We start from the raw sequence: 18,116 nt of genomic DNA, 5'->3' as shown, positions 1-18,116 counted from the left end.
CAGGCTCTATTATTGGATATGGCCGCTGTCGCTGACACTTACACCGGAGGCAAAGCGGATACTCTTCACATCGCTCCAGAATCTGGCTTATCCGCATTTTTTCACGCATTGTCATCCATTACAGAAGAAGATTAGAAGAAGGCCAACACGCTTCCATTACTCTTCTCAGAGCACCTACGCTCGAGAAGCAAAAAAAAAAAAAACAAGAAAAAAACACAAACGGCAACTTCAACGATAGTAGTGTATCAGAGGATTCATCATTCGTCTGGATTCAAATGCATTAAAAGAGTAATTTTAAAATACAGAAAATACTGTAGAAGCTAGCGTTAACCCTCTTCCTCTTGATATTTCCGCCTTCTTACATACGTTACGGATTACTCTGGTCTCAACGCGGTTTCATCGGTGAACTAGTTTGAACCCGTGTCTTCGTTTTCCAGCGTCTCGTCTACGTTCTACGAGTCCAAACAAAATTATTCACCCTCCGTCAATTTCGTCATTGTGGGTCTTTTTCTTTGAATTTGTTACCATAAGCACGCTGATCCTTTTTTTCATTCAATCCGGTTCCGCAGAAATCTCTATATATAGGACGTATCAGTTAGCGAAAGTTATAAATGAGCTTCAAGCCCTCCAGAGAAGAAGAAGAAGAAGATGGGAATCCTCGGTGTGTTCACCTGTTTTTATCTTTTCTTCCTTCTGTTTCCCTCTTGCACCCCATCGCAGATTCTGTTTCAGGTGAGTCAGGATAAATCCCCTTTTCTTTACTTCTTTTGGATGTTCAGATCATAACAGCTTTTAACATGAAGATTAGTTTGGATTTATTTGTTGGAATTTGATCTCAGGGATTTAATTGGGAGTCTTCGAAGAAAGCAGGGGGATGGTATAACTTTTTGGGGAGTCAGGTGGATGAACTAGCTAAGGCTGGGATTACACACGTATGGCTGCCTCCACCTTCACAGTCTGTTGCAGATCAAGGTGAGCATCAATCACATGAGGCAAATCTTTGACGGCAATATATATATATTACATATCTCTCGCATTTGAAGCATTTTGGTTAATTATGTGAATGAAGATCTCTTCGGCTATTATATATCCCAGGTTATATGCCAGGAAGATTATATGATCTTGATGCATCAAAATATGGAAATGAAGCTCAGTTGAAGGGTTTGATAGCTTCATTGCACAGCAAAGGAATCAAAAGTGTAGCAGACATAGTGATCAACCATCGCACCGCCGAGAAGAAGGATAGTAGAGGGATCTGGTGCATTTTTGAAGGTGGCACTGCTGATGATCGCCTGGACTGGGGTCCATCCTTTATTTGCAAGGATGACGTTAACTACTCCGACGGGACAGGCAATCCCGACACAGGCGGCGACTTCGGAGGAGCCCCGGACATCGACCACCTGAACCCAAGAGTTCAAAGAGAGATCTCGGATTGGCTTAACTGGCTTAAGAAGGAGATAGGCTTTGATGGGTGGCGATTCGACTTTGTTAAAGGCTACTCTCCTGACATTTCAAAGATTTACATTGGAGCAAGCCAACCTGATTTTGTCGTGGGAGAGTTCTGGGATTCTCTGGATTCTGACAATGGAAATCCAAAGTACAACCAGGACGCTCACAGGCAGCGCTTAGTGCAATGGGTGAAGACGGCTGGCGGTGTAGCCACAGCCTTCGACTTCACCACCAAGGGACTGCTACAATCTGCAGTTAAAGATGAGCTGTGGAGGATGAAGGATGCTAACGGAAAACCACCTGGGTTGGTCGGATTGTGGCCGGAGAAGGCCGTGACGTTCGTTGATAACCATGATACAGGGTCTACACAGAATATATGGCCTTTCCCATCTGACAAAGTCATGCAAGGATATGCTTACATTCTCACCCACCCAGGCACTCCCTCCGTTGTGAGTCCTCAACTTCACTGCAACTGACCAGACCCAATTTTCACTTCATTGAATATATGCCATTTTTGCTAACTAAAGCTTGGATTTTTTTTATTATTTTTTTTCAAATTAATGTGCAGTTCTATGACCATTTCTTCAACTGGGGTCTGAAGGAGGAGATTAGTAAACTTACTGCAATCAGATCAAGAAATGGGATTCGACCTAACAGCTCATGCAGAATCATAAAGGCAGAGGCTGATATTTATGTGGCAGCAATAGATGAGAAGGTTATCGTCAAGATTGGATCAAGATTCGACGTCGGTCCTCTCATACCTCCTGGTTTCCAAGTTTCTACCTCTGGCAAGGACTACGCTGTGTGGGAGATGAAGTGACAGTACTGTTTAGTTTCTTCTAATCGTTGTTTTCAAATGTCTTGTGATTCTCCGCTGTTTTCAGCGTTGTTGCAGTAATCAGCCTTCTATAAACTACTTCCCTTAAAGATCTTGTTATTATTTTCTGAAGCCTATTCAATCTTTCTTCTGTATTCTTCAATTCGCCGTTTGCCAGAAAAAGGACTGAAGAGATCAAACGGTTGTGCATGGGCTTCTTCGCTTGGGAACTTCTTAAGATATTCGGCAAATTAAAGGCCATGCTAGGAGCTTTCGAATTAAATGGAACGTCGTCTAATGCTAGCTTTTATCTTAATAGTTTATGTTGACAGCCACTTGAGGAAACAACTAAGACCAAATTTTGGATATCTTAATTGACAAGAAGTCTGTTTGGGTGACTCATGATCTGACCCTTTATCGGCGAGAGAAAGAATTCCAATAAGATTCCAAGTTGATTAGGCCCATCTCTATCTCTTATTTTGATTTTATTTTAAGCAGTCTGGAAAGAACAAACAGTATCTATTTGATTTTCAACTCTCTTGTCCCCCACACGCATTAGCATGTGCTTTTTCATTCACTCTGTGGTCTGTAACTTATCATCTTACTTCCGTCGTCGACAACTAATTCTTGACTCCTCAATCAGAGAAAAAATTATTTGATTTCAAAAGAAACAAGTTTATATATCTTATATGAAACTATGGAAGTAAAGAAGTAGCTTATAGAAGTAAATCCAACCAATCTTTTAGCATCACTCTCTAGATCAATTTCAAGAATCCCACTTCCAGTAATTTGCAGAAAGTTCATCATCTTCCCTGTCCTATTGAGGAAGAAAATGGCGTTTTCGTTTTCTGCACATCTCTATAATGGGTAATTCCCCGGATATTCAGCGTGATTATCTGCTTAAGATACGGGGTTTCTAAATAATATTCCACATACTTATGACAGCACAAAGCCAGATAAAATCACCCAGTTTTTCTGGGTCCATGAACCCCGGCGGTCACTGAATCTAACTATTCAAGCAACTTGGGTTGATGATTCTTTGTGTCTTTAATGAGACATCTTTGTCTTTGCTGTCTGCAACTCTTCACCAGCTTCATAAGGTAGGCGACTGCAAAGAGGGGAGAGTGCAGAATCTACAGACCATTGAGTCATGGAGATGGACGGGTGTTTCTGGGTTGCCTTTGCGGCCATGTTTGTTGGGTCATTGAGCTTCCTTCTGTTCATGAAGATGAATCGTCAGTCGGACTCCAAATCCATGTCATGGCCTGCCGGGCCACGAAAGCTTCCGATAATCGGCAACCTTCACCAGCTTCAAAAGGGAGGGCCACTGGTACATGTCACCTTGGCTGAAATGTCGAAGCAGTATGGCAACATCATGACTGTCTGGTTCGGAACCAGACCCACTCTTGTTATCAGTGATCCTGGATCTGCTTGGGAGGTTCTTGTCACCAAGGCCTCTGATTATGCTTCTCGGACCTTGCCTTACAAGTCTAGATTCGTCACTGCAAACTGGCGGACGCTTGCCTCATCTGATTTCGGCACCTACTGGTTCATCCTCCGAAAGGGTGTCCAGGCTAGTTTTTTCCATCCTGCCAACGTCTTGGCACAGGCTACTTTCCAAGAGAGTGATGCCAGTCAGTTGATACGAAGCATTGGCGAAGAAGCTATAAGAAACGATGGAGTGGTGAAACCGCTTCCTCATCTTAGAAAAAGCACCGTTCGGCTAATTGGCCGTCTCTGTTTCGGCCCTGATTTCAGAGATGAGAAATTTGTCGATGCCATGGATGTTCTGACTGAGGACACAATCTTACAAACGGGTCACAAGAGTCTGGGAGATGTGTTCGCTGGCCTCCGGCACATCCCGGGTTTCAAGCAACCCTTTCGAGAAGCCTATGATTTGAAAGTTAGGATTGAGGAACTGATCAAGCCGTGTATTGATCGATATCGTTCGAAAGAGTCAGCCTACTTGCAGTTCCTACTCTCCCAAGGCTCGCCGCTGGAAGTTGTCATCTTCAACATATTTGAGATGTTCCTGCTCGCTGTAGACAGCACCTCATTAGCAACCACGTGGGCACTAGGCTTCCTCATCCATGACCAGCAAATACAACACAGACTGTACAAAGAATTGAGTGAGGATGGACGAGAGGGAACTCTGGGAATTGAAGAAGTGAGTAAAATGAAGTATCTACACGGACTGGTGAAGGAATCGACAAGGATGAGGCCCATAGCTCCATTGGCTGTCCCACATAAGGCTGTCAAGGATACTACCCTGATGGGTAGAAGAGTTAGAGCTGGCACATCTGTTATAGTGAACCTCTACGCGGTGCTACACGATGCAACAGTCTGGAATGAGCCGCATCGGTTTGACCCCGATCGATTCTTGAAGAATAGAGAACAAGGCGAAGGGGAGGAGGAAGATGCTGCAGCAAAGAAAGCTACGGATAGATCTTTTCTTCCATTTGGAGCTGGAAGGAGAGTCTGTGCTGGGATGGAGCTGGCTAAGCTTCATGTGGCTCTCACACTGGGAAACTTAGTTAAGGCTTTTGAATGGTCCTGTGCTACTGAAGAAAAACTCCCAGATCTTAGTGAAGATTTAACATTTATTCTTAGGATGAAAACACCTCTATTGGCAAAAATTGTGCCTAGGCACAGTTGAACTGTATCTTAGTACTGGTTTTATTAGTTGCCGAGACCTTTGTTTTTGTTATTTCCAGTGTTTTATATAAATTAGTTGCTGAGACCTACTGGCTACAGAGCTTAAACCCTTAGAAGTACCTTGATGTTATTAATTTAATATAAAATTATTTTATTGAAAAAGAAGAACAAATTTTGGAGTGTTTCCAGTTTGTTGTTTTTCTTTACATCTTCAAAATTTTGAGGGGATGGCGTTCAATACCGCCTGCTAGCTTACTGGGTGTAGGCCGGAATGGCGCTTAGGCAAACCTTTTAGGCGTTCGTGCAAAGTTCCCTGTTTTGAACCGTCCATCCTTCTCATTTTTTTCCCATCTCTTGTCATACAAGCAGTACAATACCCGTCGAAGTACCCATTCATTTACCTCGTAGGAGACGATAAGCCAGCTTCTATCTCAAACACTTGCTGCACGATGGAGATGCATCCATATTGAGGAAGATCCTTTCCCTTTTTATAGTCCTTAAATGTTTCAAGAGAAGATACTTCTCAAGGAAATAGTTAGACTATGTTTTCATTTTAATGTCTCCAGACGAGCATTAGCTTTTGTCCAGACAGTAAAGGAGCCCACTTTGTGCTTGCAGAATTTGCTCATAAGACACGTGTTGGATCAGGGAATGTATGAGGACGTGCTTTCTTTGTACAGGAAATTGCAGAACTTGTATTGCGGTTCAGACAATTATACTTATCCGTCTGTCATCAAGGCGTGCACTTTTCTTTCTGCTAGTCAAACGGGGAAGGAGATTCATTGTCACATATTGAGAAATGGGTACGGGGACAATGTTGTTTTACGAACTGCTCTGATGGATTCGTATGCTAAAAACGGAAACATGGAAGCAGCGTGCCATGTTTTTGATGGAATTTCCAAGAGAGACTTGGTTTGTTGGAATGCTTTACTATCTGGGTATTCTTCTAATGGACTCGACCATAAAGCATTTGAGGTTTTTCAGGAGATCCACATGAGACTGAACCCTAATTTAATCACCTTTGTGAGCACAATTCCTGTTTGTACTCGCTTAGGGGCTTTTGAGGTTGGCAAGTCTATTCATGGTTTGGGAGTTAAATTTGGGCTTTCATCTGATGAATCTTTTCTGCCAGCGTTGATCTCCATGTACTCTGAGTGTGAAGATTTATCTGCTGCTAGACTGTTATTTGGTTCACCAGCTGAAAAAAATGTGGTTATTTGGAATTCGATGATATCTGCTTTGACACAAAATAAGGATAGTGGTGAAGCCTTAAAATTATTTCAACAAATGTGCAGAACCCACTTAAGGCCTGATTTAGTCACTTTTATCTCTGTTCTTCCCTCATGTGACACTCTTGTGAATGTTGGTGAGTCAATTCATGCATGTACAATCAAACATGGATTTGAGCATCAGACTTCAATTACCACTGCTCTTATATCTATGTACACTAAAATTGAAGACCTAGAAGCCGCTAAGTTTTTATTTGATCAGATGTCCCATAAGACCTGTCTATCTTGGAACTCAATTATATCTGGCTATGTTAAAAATGGGTTCCCACAGATGGTTCTGGCTGCTTTATGGCAAATGCAGCTTGAAGGCTTGAAACCAGATTCAGTGTCTATAATTGGGGCTCTTTCTGCTTGTAGTGAATTGAAGGACATGCAGTCAGGTCGGGCAGCTCATGGATATGCTCTTCGAAATGGATATGATTGGAATATTAATCTTTTGAATGCACTATTGCATTTCTACTCAGATTCTGACCGGTTTTCTTATACCCTCAAGCTCTTTAATGTGATGCCATTAAAAAATATTGTTTCTTGGAATATACTGATAGCTGGGGCTGCTAGAAGTTATGACATGACTACTGCAATTGCCTTTTTGAATGAAATGCAACGAGAGAATGTGAAATTTGATTTGGTTACAGCTATTACCATTCTTCCTAATTTTTGTCAGAGTGGTGACTTGATTTTAGGCATGTCTATTCATGGCATGATGTTGAAAATGGGTTTTGGGTCTGATGTTTCTCTGGTTAATGCACTAATAACTATGTACTGCAATTGTGGGAATCTGGAGCATGCTCATTTGCTGTTTAATGGGATGCCAGTAAAGAGTATAGTCACTTGGAATGCTTTAGTGACTGGGCATCGTTACTGTAACTTGCATACAGAAGTGGTGAATCTCTTCAATCAAATGAAAATTGAGGGTCAGAAGCCAAATGACGTGACCCTGCTTAACATATTACCTTCTTGTCAAAGCGAAATACAGGGGCAGTCTATTCATGCCTTTGCTATTAGAACTGGCTTTATATTACATCCATCTCTTCTTACATCCCTCATTTGCATGTATGATGGTTTTGAGAATCTAAATTCCTGCTTATTACTGTTTACAGAGTCTGAGAAGCGAAATGTTGTTGTCTGGAATGTGATAATGAATGTTCTAATTCGGAATAAACATGCCAGAAAAACCTGCTCTTACTTTAGTGAAATGCTCTCATTGGGTGTAGAGCCAGACTCTATAACAATGTTGAGTTTGATCTCAGCTTGCATGCTGCTGGCTAGTCTTGACCTTGCAAAATCTATTATGGGATATATTCTCCCTAAGGGACTAGAGAGTGAAATCTTTGTTGCTAATGCCCTTATAGACTTGTATGCTAGATGTGGGGACTTACTGATGGCTAGAGAGATATTTGACAAGATGAAAGTAAAGGATGTGGTCTCGTGGAGTGTGATCATTAATGCGTATGGGATCCGTGGGAATGGCAATGAGGCACTCAACCTTTTCTCCATAATGGAATTTTGTGGATATGAACCTGATGATATAACATTCATTGGAGTCTTGTCGGCCTGTAGTCACTCTGGCTTAGTTGAAGAAGGCCAAAAGCTTTTTAAATCTATGGTAGAAGAGTATAAAATATTGCCCAGAATGGAGCACTATGCGTGTATGGTGGATCTTCTTGCACGAGCAGGTTACTTGGATGAGGCATTCGAGTTTGTTAAGAGACTACCGGCAAAGCCATCAGTGAGTATGCTGGAGTCTTTAACTGGTGCTTGTAGGGTGCATGGTAATGCTGCACTTGGGGAAGAGATTGCTGGATTAGTGACTGAGTTGGGACCTGAAAGTTCTGGTTCATATGTTGTGTTTTCTAATGTTTATGCTGCAGCTGGAAGATGGAGTGATGTCTTCAGACTCAGGTCTGATATGGGAGGGACAGGACTAACCAAAGTCCCTGGTTTTAGTCTAGTTGAGGCCTGAACCCATTTTTACCAGTTTTCCTACTGAAGATGATCCAGTTCTTATCTGTGCCTCCATAGAGTTGCAGTTTGGGAACAGTTAAGTCAGCTGCAAATGGGCCAGACCCAGAGGAACTATCAGGTCAGTTTTGCTTCACCCTTTAAAGACTGAATATTAGCATTTACTTGGTTATTGAATTAGTTTCTAAATTTGGCTGAAATTTCAGAACAAATTCAAAACTTCTAGCTCATAAAATTACAGATGAGGTAGTTGATGTAATCTAAGCATTCTCATATTCAAGTAACTGAAACAGTCTTGAGTCCCATGTTGAAAGGATCCTTTGTTATGGAATAAATAAAAAAACATCTTTTTTACTGGTAGAAGTAGAAATCGCAGTTGTCTTTAGCTTATTTATTGACATGGATACTGTTAGTGTTTATGTCGTCTATGTTGGCTTTGTTAGCAACTCGAAGCTGGTGCTTCAAATATAATTCAGTATGCTGACAATTTACAGCCACATATGGACATCGATCGTATAAGATTCAGATAAATTTCTCTTTTCTGCAATGATGTCTTTGCAGTGCATCACCATCACACTCTCAGGCTATGAAACTAGGGATGTGATTTGTTGATTAGGGAGCGAGTTGGGACCTGAAGGTTCAGGTTAGATTGTGGTGCTTTCTAATGTTTATGCTGCAGCTGGAAGATGGAGTGGTGTCTTCAGGCTCAGGTCTGATATGGGAAGGAATACCCATTCATTCTATGCCTGCATAGTGCTACGGTTTGGGAACAGTTATGTCAATTGCAAGCGGGCCAGAAGAACTAGCAGGTCAGTTTTGCTTCACCTTTTAAAGACTGTAAATTTGCATTTACATGTTTATTGAATTGGTTTCTAAATTTGGCCACAATTTCAGAACAAATTGAAAATTTTGAGATAATTAACTTACGGAAAAGGTGGTTGAAGTAACTAAGCATTCTCGTATTCAAATAACTGAAACAGTCTCATGTACCTTGTTGAAAAGATCGTTCTTTTTTTAAATAAAGAAAACTACTTTTTACTGATATTAGTAGAAATGTTGTCTTTTGCTTATTTATAAAAATGGATACAGTTAGCATTTATGTTGCACCATGTTGGCTTCGTTAGCAACTCATAATTGGTACTTCATATATACTTCAATAGTCGGACACTTGACAGCCTCTTATGGGCATCTGTCATATAAGATCCAGAAAAAACCACTTTTGTCTGCAATTAATGATGGTTGCATTGCATCACCATCACGATCTTGGGCTCTCTTCACCTCAGCCATCTCTGCTCAAATCAAAGTATCTTCGATAGACTGTTGTTGCTTCCATGTCTTCCTCACCTTCACAAGCCTTCCCTCAAATTTCCCTCTTTCTGTCTCCCACGGTAGTCTCATGTTTTCAATTTCTCCATCTGTCGAGATGCACCTCGCCCTGACCTCTTCCTTCCTTCCTCTCTCCTAACATCCAATACTTTGCTACTGGAAGGATCCTTGCATGACTATGAGTCAGGATCATTCCTTCCTCTCTCCCCTCAATATTTGAATCTGGGTCCTCTGCAAGGATCCTTGCAAATGAATTTGGTACAAGGAGTCTATTTACATGACTCCTGCCACTTATTCTGAAAACCCAAATGAAGTAAAAGTAGTTGTTTGTCAAAGTTAAATGATGTTTTTGAAAGCTGAGGGAAGGTTGTGATATCCATATGCAGGGCAGAAGACAGAAGATTGATGACTTGCTGCTCCTGTTGTCATGTGTTTTTGCTTTCTTCTAAAATGATATTTAATTTCATTTTTCTTAGATCTATTGCCAAATATTGTGGGTTCTTGGCTTCTTTTAATGTTATGAGACATTGAGTAGTTATTAGTCACCTTCACCAATCAACTTGGTGATGAAAATGTTTGACTGCATTTGTAGATTCTGCCTTTCCTCATCCCTTTGTTATCCTCCTAAAGCCAAAAACCTAGGGGGAGGGGGTGTTGTGGGTGTTGCTACGTCCAAAGAAATAAAGTGCAATACAAAGAAGACGCAATACTCATAGTGCACAACTTTTTATAGTGGTTCACAACCGAAATTTAAGCTACTACGTCCAATCCAGAATTGTCTCCACACTTTGGAGTTAAAACCACTCAGTCACATAGCCGAGTGACACTTACAACAAAGAGGCCACAAAACCCAATTACAACAACTTCTCACAAATGAACTTACAAGTGCTCAACTAGGCTACACTAGCCTAGACCTACAAAGGGTTTTTATAGAAACTTAACTAGGCTACACAAGTCTAGACCCACACAGGAATTCACAACAGCTATAGGTAATAAAAACCCTACCAATTTTTGCACAACACACTTTGCAACAACTCAATTACATACAAAAAGGCTTTCTAATTGATGTGAGTTGAGGTTTTGGTCTTGCCTGCACTAAACTTAACCAATTACAGTAGATTCAGTGTCTCCTGTAGGTTGATTTTATAGTGATAAGCACAAAAAAAAAAACTCTTATTATGTGCCTTTCGGCGTAGTATGCAAAGTCAAATGATTTAAAATCAAACTCAATCTCAATACTCGAATGAAGATTTTAAATGTTGGCTCAATTGATAGCAACCCCCAGTGAAGTAATTGATTTGAAGAATAACAACCCAAGGAGATTTGTCAAACTCAACTAATGAAATTAATGTCAAAGACACAAATTCAGCCTCAAGTTAACAAGTACAATGATTGAGATTGATTTATATCTTAACTTCTATAATAGATATTAAAATGTAGGTCAATTGTGCTTAGCCCGATAAAATTATAGCTTTATTAAGTGTCAAGTTTGAAAATCGGAGCTCAAATTCACTTGCTGGATAAAATGATTTGAAAATAAAGAAATCAATTCCAAAACAAATCTAGGCTAAGACAAATAAAAATTATTAAAGTAATAGCTGTGGTGTGCGTATCATTTTGGAAAACTTGATGGATTGAGCTTCTAATACTAAAACCTACCTCCAAAGAAGTATGGGAATCCTTTTGTAAGGGCTGTGATACTGTGGTATGCTTCATCAAACACAAATAAGGCAAAAAATTGCATAAATAGACAACTTGCAATGTTCTAAAAACTAGTCATTTGAAAAACCGATGCGAATTGTACTAAAAAAACTAAGAGAAATAGCTAAGTTTTCTCATGAGCTTTTGATCATAGGGTAGGTCACTTTATTTGGTGACCTAATTAATCTGTATTGATGCTTGAGAGATCTTCTTGACAACATTATGGGTCACCTTGTTCGAACCATGTTTGGTCAAAGGACCTTATTCAAACAACTTCCTTCCAGTAGTTTTTTGGTGCCATTTCTTTTTCGATCAACCTTTGACCAATGCCTTTGTTTTGCCAGACCTTGTTCGATTTCTAAAAAAAAAATCTCCTTTTATTTTATCTTTTTCCCTTTAACTAGCTACATATGCAAGGGGAGAGAGACACATGGCAATACTTTTTCCTCTTCCTATAAGAGTATAACACTTCATTTCATCCATTTTGAAATAGTGTCACCTATTTTCTTTAGGTAGAGTTTTCCTACGACGCCATGTGTCATTATTGTGACTTCCTTCTTTGCGTAGGTGGCACTTTCTTGTAATGCTATATGTCAATCAGGTGCCACCTTCTTTACTTATCTAGTGCTTAGGTGGCGCTTGAGTGGCATTCTTCTCCTAATTCAATTTTGATTGTGGCCCATCCGATCAAGTTTGTCTTACCTATTGATTGGGCTCTGGTCTCAAGAATCAATCCAAATCTTGGCAGAAAATTTGATTTTGATTGTTGATTTTTTTTTTAAAAAAGTTTATATTCTTTGACAATCGAAAATTTTGACTACCAGTGGTCTTCTATTGATGAAACTCCATTCATCTTGATCATTGATTAATGTCGACAATCTCGATCATTTATTGGGGTTCTAATTTTGATGATTAAAGTTTATCTCTGCACTTATATAGTCATTTTATCATGATTCTATACATTGCTGCAATCTTTCATCTTTCAGTCGTATTTCATACCTATTTCTGCCATGTTCTTCTTCAGCCTCTCAATGTCTTCATCGCTCAACCAATTTTGGTAGCCGACTTGGATGCTGCCAATGGAAGTAATGGAACAGAACAAAGGTAAGCTAACCTTTCCTAATTTGATTTCATTCAACCCTATTCTCTACAGATCCACATTCTTTTAAAATTTCATGGTGTCATCTGTTATTCTGTTTTTGTGCTATCACTGATTGTTAATCTTATGTCGTATAGATTCAATGAGCCTTTTGTTTCTTAAAAAAATAAAAAATGAGACGAAATATTCTATATAAGTTGTCTATGATTTTCAGATTCTTTCGCAGTGGTCTGCAATTGATGTGGAGTTTAGCAACTACTTTACACTATTTTTGCAATATCATTGCTATCATGGCTATTTTGGGGTGTCATGATTGTTGGAATATATATTTGATGTCTCTAGGTTGTCTGAGAAGCTTCCTGAAGAATCTCGTCTTTATAGTTGACCCCATGCTAGCAACAAGTATGTATTTTTACTTACATGAGTTAATATTTGAATTGACTCTTCCTGACATTCACATTAGTGAGATAAAACAGGATATCTAGTGATGATGTTATTGTGTGGAAGTTGATGTATAGGTTGCTAAATATTTAATACTATAATAGTTTTATTGTAGGAAATTCTCATAAACCTTGGTTAGAATCAAATTGATTATTTATTTTTATTTTTCTCATATCTTCCAATAATGCTTTTATTTGCAGAAACTTTAATTTGATTTGAGATTTTTATTTGATGTATCTTTAATAATGTTCTAGGTGACACAATAGTCGCTGCAATTTAAATGGTTAAGGATAGTGGAGTCGGAAACAAGCAAATAAACGTGGTAAAATTTTTGTTTTGTTTTTATTTCTTCTTTCTTTTTCTTTTGTTGGTTCTTGTTTAACTCACATTATGCATGAAATGGTAAAGAACTCAAGTCTGTGTTGTTTTATACAAACTTCTCTATGGAACTAGAGCCATCTGTGATTTCCTCTCTCATTCAATTTTTTTAATTTTACCTGCTTATCCCTTTGCCTTACTCTTTTATTTTATTTTCTATCTCCTCCAATTGTCGAATAAATAGATTTCAAGTGTCAAAATAGATGGATCAGTAGGAATTTGTACGCTTACTTGACAACATCCAACTACAATAAATTGGTACATAGGGTTTACATCCATTTCAGTTTTTTTATCAAGGTTGAAAAAAAAACAAAAATAGCATTGAAGTTTTCCTTTGTTGTTTACTGAGTAATTTAGGTCCACATAGAGTTTGGGTGGCCACATTTAGGCTATTACCTCATTTGCATTGCAAAATAAACTCCAGTCCCAACTGAAAGGAAGGTTAAACTGGAAGATTATATTTGCATTTACTGGGGCTTAAGAAACTTGATCATTCTTGGATCTTAACATACTTTCACTACTCAGCAAGCTTCAGATTCTGCTAATCTAGGTTGAATGTGTGGATACTTGGAACTCTCACGAAACTGTCATGTATGTAGGTTGGTGAACAAACTATTCATAAAAATGTAACGTAGTAAAAGATAAAGATTTATAGAAAATTTCATATTAACTCTTTTTTGAATTAATACCTGGGCAAGTGAACTTTCTTGATGATTTTTTTTACTAAATAAGTGGGAGTTTTATACTGTTTTTTGTGTATTGAGTGTGTATAGAACTAAGGTTACATAAGATTTAATTTTTTAACCTGGTTTATACCATCATCCTCGCATCCCTAGCACATTAAAAGGTTTTATGACAATTTTTTTGTTGTTTGAACCTCTTTGTCATTACACTACAGATATCTGTTGTTGTTGCCCTTCCGGCTCTCCATAAATTTTGAAAATTTGAAGTTTGTCACCTGTTCTTTTTCTTTTTGTCGATCATCAACTCACCAATTTAGCTGCCTTGAACATGATGGAGGTGTTTCTGGAAAATCCTAAATATATAGGAACTTCATAAAAAATAATATCACTACTATTTAGTAGCTCCTATCGTTTAACATGTTGCACTAAAATTTGTACATGGTGGCCTAATACAGGTCAAATCTCCATCCTTGTAGCAGGGAAATTTGGAGATTCATGTGAAAGATGTCACAAACTTGAAAGCCAAATATTTAAGCCAAACATTGTCACCTTAGTGTCTATAAGGCTCAGTCTTATAAAACCCTAGCTGGACAGTGACAAAATCGAGTTCAGTCTTTTGCGGTGCAATATAACAACCCTCCTTCCTAGAAGGAACCTCTACCATGTTACAACCACAAGGGGAGGAGAAGGGTAACGGCCCTCTCTCACCCTCCACCTCTTTGTGAGAGGATAGGGTATCTTTCTCGGACAAAGAAAATACATTAGGTGATTTTAGATGGAGAGATGCTCCTCTTGATTTAATTTGTTTTACTATAATCTTTATTGCTTCTTCGTTATTTTCTCACTATGAATTGTGATTCTAAAGTGTTAACATAGCATATACTATTTACAAGTGTTCGAAGGATTTAAAAATTAAAAATAAAATATTTAGTATCTCAGTTGATGATGTTGTGTATAATGATGTTTGTTTGAGAGTTTTGAAAGATAATTTGTCAAAAAAAAAAAAAATGGAAATTGTTTAGTGGTGGAAAGTTGTTTCATGTGTGTTCATATTCTAAAGTTATTAGTTCAAGATGATTTTGGTGAAATTAAAGTTATCATTGAGAATATGCATAAGAGTATCAAATCCTTTAATGTCTAAAACAAGAATTCACATTTTTGTTCTTGAAATTGTGCAGCCGTTATAACTAGGTGCAAAAAAGGTTGGTCATTAATTGTCCAACTCGTTGAAACTCTACTTATAACATGTTGTCTTGTGCATTAAAATTCAAAGATGTATTTCCTAGATTTCGAGATAAAGAGTCAACTAATGATTGTTTGTCAAGTTTGATGAATTGGAAAATGTTGAAATGGTGTGTGAAATTCTAGAAATGTTTAATGCAATTACTAATATCATTTATGGGAGTGACTATCCTACTTGTAATTTGTACCTTAGTGAGATATATAGGGTAAAAAAAATCTGAATCTTAATTCTATGAATGAAAATGTTTTCATTAGGATAATAGTTAGTAAAATAAAAATGAAATTTGAGAAGTATTAGATTGAATGCAATTTGTTAATGGTTATTGTTTCAGTTTTGGATTCAATGGTCAAAATAAGATTGATTAAAATGTATTTTCCACATATGTATTTTGAGGTGTTTCCACAAGTTGTAGGACACGTTTTTCATCAAGTTCAAGTTGGTTAAAGTTAATGATTTATGTGAAACAAGTGGAAGTAATGAATTCACCAAAATCAAAATTAGATGAAGCAATATATATTTATAAGGAAACTTTACAATATGATTTTGATGTTTTTAGAATGGTGGAAAGTGAATAACTTAAAATTTCGAGTATTATCTATGATGACAGTAGATTTTTGTAATTTTCATATTTGAAGTAGTCTCAGAGTCCACCTTTAGTGTTGGTGGTAGAGTAATATACCTATATTGTTCTTTCTTGGCACCAAATACAATTCAAGCTTTGATTTGTGGCGTTGATCAGATATAGGTTTTTCATGGTATTAAAAAAATAAAAAATAAACTAATATTAGATAATTATTCATTATGATATTTTTCTTGTGAATATTTTGGTTTTATTTATTAAATTTTTGTTTGATGCTTTTAACCTAAGAAGAAGTTTGTGTAGATAATGCTACTTAGTACAATTCATAGATTGCAAACCCAATTCCAACAATTTCAAACATAGACCGGTTCGGTTTGGTTTGATTCGGTTTGATTGGATGCCACCGGTTGATGTTGGTACTACCAAATATAATTCAGTTCGCGGACAATTTGCAGCCACATATGAGCATCGGTCATGTAAGATACAGAAAAATCTCTCCCTGCAGCTATGATCGTTGCACGTTTCCATCACAATCTCACGCTCTTCTCTTCACCGCCGCCGCCTTCGATCAAATCAAAGCGTCTCCGACCGCCCGTAGTTTCGTCCATGTCTTCCTCGCCTCCGCGACCCTTCCTCGAATTTCCGTATCTCTCCGCCTCCCACCGCAATCTCATGTTTTCCCTTTTCTCCTCCATCGAGACCCGCCTCGCCCCTGACCTTCTTCCCTCCTCCCTCCCTCCTGACGTCCAATATTTCGAAAGTGCTACTGGAAGCTCCAAAGGTACCCTCGATATCCTGGAGGGTAAAGAAGGCTCCAAGGTAACCGCTTTCCTTCTGTTCCGTCTGAACTCCTATACTAATTTGGTGCAACGGATCCTGTAACATAGTTTTTACATAGTCAAATTTCCCATTGTTAAACTTCCTTGTTCTTTCTGGTTTTTCTTTTCCACTCTGATTTCCGCATCTTTTTACATGGTATAGAGCATTAAGTATTTTTTTTATAATTTTTTGTACTTCTTAATAAAAGCTTTAGATTTCTCCATTTATACTAATTTTATTTTAATCTATCATTTCAATTAGATAGAATGATTTTTAAAACATTTTTCCCATGTTCTGGCGGAAAATGTAAACAGGGAAACAGCGTCTATCGCCGATTTTCCGGCGTCTGAAAAGTTTAAATACCTCTGTTGGACCTTGAAGACGAGCCAGCGTATCCCGCGCGGATAGCCACGCTGGCTCGCGAAATTTCGGGCTCAGAAACTGTGGACAAACATTATTTGATCCTCCCATCTCTTGAAGATCCATGTCTTTTTCGAATCTGAAGCATATTTGGATCTAATTCCCCTGTCAACAGGTAGATTTCATATTGGGTTCTTGGATTCACTGCGATCTTCCAACCGGGTCATCCCTCGACATCACCACGCTCTTCGCTTTTCTTAGTACAGCGACAGATGCCCCCCATCTGCTCCTCGAGTTCATCCAAAGCAGCCCAACTTCGCTCATCCTCATCATCGACCTTCTCCCTCGTAAAGACCTCGTTCTTCATCCCGAATACCTCCAAACATTTTACGAGAGCACCCAACTGGAGAAACAACGACAGAGCTTGTCAAAACTGTCAGAGGTAAAACCATTCCTCTCATCGTCGCTTTACATTCGGAGCGTATTATCTCCGACAGCCTTATCCATTAGCATCAACTGTGGATCCGAGGAGGGGGCAAGGAGGCTGGAGGAGCTGGTGGAAGGCCACCTGAACGGAGTTGCTAAGCAAATAGTGCAGATATGGTTGGACGGGTGCGCCTGTGGAGAAGAGAGAGAGGTGGGAGAGGACGAAAGGAGGGTTCTCATCAAAAGAGATAATTTGGTCAAAAGGAAAGCAGTGGAGATCGATTTGGCCGCAAATTTGCCCAGGTTGTTCGGGGAAGAGATTGCAGGAAGAGTAGTTGCAGCTATACAGAAGGTATTTGGTGTTTGAATGCACAATTATACAATAAAGATGAGGAATTTTGGTCATTCTCCCGGTTGACACATTTGTAACATCACTGGTAAGCACATCTAAGTGCTTTTAATATTACCATGCACAATATGAGGAGAAAAAAAAACAACCTGGGTCATTTCGAGGGATCAAAACAGGTCAAAGACGTTTACTGATTCCTGAAGCTATTTTTGGAACAAACAATTCAGTACGGTTCAACCCGTATCAGAATCCTGCATAGCCACGAAGAAGGAAAAAACCAGTTGAAGTAGAGAAAACCCTCAAAAACTCTTGACCCAACTGCATTTGGAATTTTTTTATTTCCAAACATTTTGTTCAACTAGCTGCAGATTACTTCAGAACCATACTTTTCAAATTTGATAATTACTTCAAAAGCATTTCTGAACCTTCAAGCACAATTTCCGAAGAATGGTAAGGATAGGGACTTTTGACACACCTGGTTCAGTGTTTTTACCTGCAATTCGTTTTAGTTGTTGTTTATTGTAAATCCAAACTTCCTG

General features: G+C 38.7%; 4 protein-coding genes across 4 annotated transcripts; all 4 read left to right on the top strand.

The window, feature by feature from the left end:
- The first annotated feature begins 648 nt into the window (after positions 1–648).
- Positions 649–2,460, top strand: LOC137940222 (alpha-amylase). Its single transcript, XM_068785166.1, has 4 exons — positions 649–732; positions 840–972; positions 1,096–1,898; positions 2,018–2,460. The coding sequence occupies exons 1-4, from the start codon at positions 649–651 to the stop codon at positions 2,267–2,269; spliced, it is 1,272 nt and encodes a 423-aa protein (XP_068641267.1). The 3' UTR covers positions 2,270–2,460.
- Positions 2,461–3,416: 956 nt separating this feature from the next.
- Positions 3,417–4,922, top strand: LOC137940221 ((S)-canadine synthase-like). The gene has a single exon (XM_068785165.1). It carries the CDS (start codon positions 3,417–3,419, stop codon positions 4,920–4,922), a length of 1,506 nt encoding a protein of 501 aa, XP_068641266.1.
- Positions 4,923–5,422: 500 nt separating this feature from the next.
- Positions 5,423–12,289, top strand: LOC137940220 (pentatricopeptide repeat-containing protein At3g16610-like). Its single transcript, XM_068785164.1, has 3 exons — positions 5,423–8,293; positions 8,734–8,981; positions 12,224–12,289. Exon 1 carries the CDS (start codon positions 5,423–5,425, stop codon positions 8,171–8,173), a length of 2,751 nt encoding a protein of 916 aa, XP_068641265.1. The 3' UTR covers positions 8,174–8,293; positions 8,734–8,981; positions 12,224–12,289.
- A 732-nt stretch (positions 12,290–13,021) lies between these two features.
- Positions 13,022–18,031, top strand: LOC137941245 (red chlorophyll catabolite reductase). Its single transcript, XM_068786569.1, has 3 exons — positions 13,022–13,061; positions 16,079–16,442; positions 16,978–18,031. The coding sequence occupies exons 2-3, from the start codon at positions 16,131–16,133 to the stop codon at positions 17,593–17,595; spliced, it is 930 nt and encodes a 309-aa protein (XP_068642670.1). The 5' UTR covers positions 13,022–13,061; positions 16,079–16,130; the 3' UTR covers positions 17,596–18,031.
- Positions 18,032–18,116: the final 85 nt, after the last annotated feature.

The sequence above is a fragment of the Aristolochia californica genome, unplaced genomic scaffold (assembly GCF_029961685.1).
Source record: "Aristolochia californica isolate CCGP_79_NKW_82.1479 unplaced genomic scaffold, dmAriCali1.0.hap1 SCAF_9, whole genome shotgun sequence".
In the NCBI taxonomy this organism is placed as follows: domain Eukaryota; kingdom Viridiplantae; phylum Streptophyta; class Magnoliopsida; order Piperales; family Aristolochiaceae; genus Aristolochia; species Aristolochia californica.
Note: the sequence above shows the minus strand (reverse complement) of the source record. Positions and strands in the feature narration are given on the sequence as shown.